Source organism: Prosopis cineraria, unplaced genomic scaffold (assembly GCF_029017545.1).
Source record: "Prosopis cineraria cultivar Desert tree isolate PC_DT_omini unplaced genomic scaffold, ASM2901754v1 PC10, whole genome shotgun sequence".
In the NCBI taxonomy this organism is placed as follows: Eukaryota; Viridiplantae; Streptophyta; class Magnoliopsida; order Fabales; family Fabaceae; genus Prosopis; species Prosopis cineraria.
Genome location: NW_026555341.1, coordinates 4,492,727 through 4,497,128, shown reverse-complemented (window position 1 = coordinate 4,497,128; position 4,402 = coordinate 4,492,727). Strand labels below are relative to the sequence as shown.

Below are 4,402 nucleotides of genomic sequence, written 5' to 3'. Positions count from 1 at the left end.
TTCAATTTCAATCCTCGAATTCCTCCCTCAGGGGGTTTCCAGGCTCGAAACAGAACACCCCCATACGACTCCAGCCTGGTTTTTCTTTCCATGGTATTTGAGAATGAATCATTGCCAACAATTTTTTTTTTTTTAGCGAGTTGATTACTTAGCCCAAAAATAAACAATAGGAAGCACCATTAATCCTATGTTTTCGAATACAGAAGTGATATGACAGGTTGTAATATTAAAATGCTCTCGTCATCCAGAAAAACAAAGCAAGCTCCTCTTGAAACACACAATCTCTGCACATCCACCTTTCACAGGGTCTGAGGGCAAAGTAGGGAGAAGCAGGCAAATCAACAATTTGTGGACTGCCTGATTCTCCTTCTACCATGCTTCATACACAAATTTAATGCGTAATGATAAAACTGAAGCAACGTTACTTCAGCTCTCTATGACATGACATTTTTTATCCTGAATGAAACGTACGTTAGTTCCTGCATCCAACCAATATGAGAGAAAAAAATAATAACAATAACAATAACAAGAAAAGTGCTAGGGGTTCTAAAAATGAAGGCCATACAGTCTCTGTAAAACCAAGAGTGATCGGAATGTGATATTGATAGAGCTGGTACTTCAGCAGATTCATCCAAGTCATGTTTATTTACATTTGCGCTAACAACTCCCCTCTCCTCACTTTCATCTTTGCACCAGCTGTTGCCAGTAACCATGAAAATATTGTTATACTATGTAATAATACTAGAATAGAATCAGTTCGGTTTCTTGCTTCCTTTTTCTATATAAAACATGATTTCATTCTTGTGCAAGCGGAAAGATAATATAGAAATAATGAGAAGTTTATATGCCCCAAAGAGGAAAAAATGTCACAAAAATTATTTTTCCAATTTCAATTCTTAACCAGATAATACTCGGAGATTGAAGAATACAATATACGTTTACATTCAGTAGACACCTCACCATGATGATCAATTAGGAGGTGGATCCAATAATTGCTTAATCTGCCTTCGCGCACTCTCTCTAATAGAAGGATAAGGCAACTTATTTATGATCTCCCCTCCAAAAGCAAAAACTAGCATTCTTCTAGCTGTCTTTATGTCAACGCCACGAGCTTGAAAATAAAAAAGTTGGCTTTCTTCTAGGTCACTTATGGCTGCTCCATGAGAGCATTTGACATCATCGGCCACAATTTGGAGATTTGGTTTAACATTTACAGTTGCCCGAGGTTCAAGAAGGAGGCTTCTTGTTAACTGCCCTGCATCTGTCTGCTGAGCATACCTATAAAATAATAGTTCAGCATTCATATAAAGCAGCCTATATCTGATCAAAATTACACAGAATTTGGAAACAAATACATATGATTTTAGTCAATAATTAACTTCAATCATCACTTAAAGCAACAAAGCCAACCCCATTAAATGGCAAGGATTTCAATCCCATATTAGAAACTTCTGGGATAGCTCTAAAAATTGTAACTTGGATTGCATTTGCATTCATTGTCATATATACTTGTACATAATTTCATAAAATTGTTATTAAAGAAGGGTTATAAAACGGAGTTACCTGTTAACCTTTACATTCCCATCAAATACTGCTTGTCCCTGTGAATGAGCCAGGATGCACTTGTGAAGTTGACGGGAATAACCTCGTGGATGATCCAAGACAAGGCTACTATGCAGATCCTGGGTTTGATCGCCAACAGACAAGTGTAATGTTGATAATTCTGTCACCGTACTGGGGCCCAACTGCTGGATATGAAGATTATGCCTACCGAGCTTTCCTCCTGAGCTTACCTCGACCAACTCATATGTGCTAGATGATTCCTGAGATCGATCAACTAAAATCATGAGGTTACTCTTGTAAAATTTCTTTCATATATCCACTCTAGCATAACTTCTCAACAATGTAAAGAGCTTTTTAAATGAGCAATTCATGATATATTTTATTTGATAAAAAAATGGTTTCCCCGCTCTTTTGTGGACTCAGGAAACGGTTTCACCTAATTCAATATCTCATTTATCCTGCAAGCACTTCGACAAATGACTTCTGTATAACTTTAAATCCTTTTTGCTGTCCCACAGCAGCATCTCGAATCCTACTTACAAACCCAGACTCTGAGTTGGCAGATCTGGAGAGAATTGATGTGAACAATTAGCTCTGAAAAAGTAGAGAGTTGGATTTAAATAAGTCACTGGCAACAGTTACTTCTTGTCGCCAACAATTTAGATCTCCATGTTCGTTCATGAAGCAAACTGACATCAATTTTCAGTTTTTTTAAGAAAAAATCCAACAACTTTCTCCCAAGGAGCATGCCCCTAATAAAGACGTTGCCTATGCACACATACTAACTCGAAGGTTATTACTTTTGAAAAGAGTAGAGAGTATCCACAAATTTATGGCGCCACTGAATTAGATTAACTGTGACATTTTTTTTTTAATTTGAGAGAACAACTGACATATCAAAGTGTCTATTAGTCTATTAGAAAACGTTTATCAATTAGCATCCTATGATTAGTAATTAATAACTAGCACCAATTAATTAATAACCTCTCAGGACATTAGTTACCTTACGGGTCGCGAATGTTCCTTTGTGAAGCCGAGCAAGCAACTGGTTATGTGGGATGATGTAAGCTAGCAATTTAGCTTGTAAAACATTCTTATCTAGTATTCCCTCCGGTCCTATTTATAAAACCTTATCTATTGATTTTTACTAGGACTTAACCACTAACCAGTAAATTCCTGCTTTAAATGTAGGAGGCTTGAAACGACAAACCATAATGGGTAAAGGCGAAAAACAAAAGCATTTACCTGCTGGACTGAGGTCCATTTTATATGAGCTGCACCCAAGGATTGACTCTGGATATACGAATGCCTAACTTTTCCACCTTCTCTAATGACCATCTCCAAAGCAGAATTTGCCCAATAACATCGATTCCCGTTTTCTGCCGAAAATTCCTCAATTATATCAATCTCTCCTCCCTTCTCCACCAATACAAGCACTCTTGGATTTGAAACATGCATTGCATTCAAACCTTCGTTGCTGCCCTCAATTGAAAAGTACGCTAAATGTATCGGATTTTCCACTCGGCAACCCTCCGGAACATAGACTACTGCCACATCAGGAGTTCCTATTCCATTGATAGACCAGAACAAGTCCCCACCATTCAGCCCCCAAACAATTTCAGAGATCCTATCCATTATGCTCGTCGAAGTTAGTTCCGACAAATTACCAACATAAAGCCCTTCCGGCAATCCGGTCAAATTGGACATTGATTTTACCACGTGGCCATCAACAATTCCAAGATACGGAAATTGAGAATTCACAGAAACACCGGACAAGCGAGATGGATATGGAGGGTGAGAAACAGGGCGGATTTCTGAGTACCTGATGAATGAGAGGTCGGTGAAGCGAAAGGGCTCGTCTTTGCGAGAAGGCCAAGCAGTCGAGAGCAATGATTCAGAGGATGCTTCTCTGAGCTTCTGGAGTGGTGGGGGAGCTGAAGAAGACGAGGGGATAGAGTCCTCAAGGGTTTCAGCAAGTTCAAGTACAAATGGGTCAGAAGTGATGGGCTGTGAAGTAAAAGAAGATTGAACAGAGACAGTCGCTTTGGTTTTGCGATTGCCGATGATCTTACAAGTTGTAGTCGTAGATGGTGAGAATAAAAGAACTGAGGGTTTGTAAACTGGAGGCGTTAAGGATGAAGTACTCATCGAAACTGGAGGAGCAAAGGCTGAACCATTCATCGACGATGTAAAGTTGAATGTGCTGAAACATCCAAAAATCTAACTTCTGGCCTAGTTGCCTTCTCCACCAGACACCACGCTGACCTTTGACGGCCAATAAGAGGCACGATTTTGTGCTGGAATTAGCTATCGTGTTTTCAAGTGGAATTGCGAAGTTTTTGTATTCAGCCATGTCCACTTATGAGATCTTCAGACCCAAAAATGGATTTGTGAGGGATTTTTTTTTTTGGTAGGAATGGATTTGGTGAGTTATTGAGTCCAATTGACCTGCTCGTTCTGCCATGCGAGCCCGTTTCTTTTAACATGTCTGCCATTAACTTTACTTGGACTCTACCCTAGCTTTTTGTGCCAACACTCTCCCACAGTTTTTTTGGGCTAAGACTCTCTAATAGTTATCCAAGCCCGAAATGCCTAAGCATCTGGCCCAAGAAAAGAAGACGTTCACTCTCCAAAGTCCACACCTCAAAGTTTTATCATCTCAAACAATTTATGACCAACGAGAATCAAATCTAGCAACAAGGCTAGATTTTCATAACATAATGAATAAGATTTTTATTATTGTTAAAAAATATCTATATTTAGTATTTAATTATGTCTCAAACAAATATTACTTTCAATAAATTCAATTAAAAAAAAACACTTGTACACAACAAAAAAG

The 4,402-nt window shown here is 38.6% G+C and overlaps 1 protein-coding gene across 2 annotated transcripts; it reads right to left on the bottom strand.

Moving 5' to 3' along the window:
• Window positions 1-247: 247 nt before the first annotated feature.
• LOC129322011 (protein ABCI7, chloroplastic) lies at window positions 248-3,873 on the bottom strand. 2 transcript variants are annotated; one of them, XM_054968042.1, is made up of 4 exons: window positions 2,809-3,873; window positions 1,564-1,823; window positions 961-1,278; window positions 248-696 (listed from the first exon to the last, which is right to left on the bottom strand). In XM_054968042.1, exons 1-3 carry the CDS (start codon window positions 3,742-3,744, stop codon window positions 969-971), a joined length of 1,506 nt encoding a protein of 501 aa, XP_054824017.1. In that variant the 5' UTR covers window positions 3,745-3,873; the 3' UTR covers window positions 248-696; window positions 961-968. The 2 variants fall into 2 exon arrangements, with proteins under 2 accessions (XP_054824017.1, XP_054824016.1); XM_054968041.1 differs by lacking the exon at window positions 248-696 and having other exon boundaries at window positions 819-1,278.
• Window positions 3,874-4,402: the final 529 nt, after the last annotated feature.

Bases quoted from the DNA above. Each gene is read 5' to 3' on its own strand.
- LOC129322011 (XM_054968042.1), bottom strand. From the start codon at position 3,744: ATGAATGGTTCAGCCTTTGCTCCTCCAGTTTCGATGAGTACTTCATCC. The intron at 1,824-2,808 runs GTAAATGCTTTT...GATCGATCTCAG, and splicing joins AATGGACCTCAGTCCAGCAG to GAATCATCTAGCACATATGA. The intron at 1,279-1,563 runs GTAACTCCGTTT...ATTATTTTATAG, and splicing joins GGGAATGTAAAGGTTAACAG to GTATGCTCAGCAGACAGATG.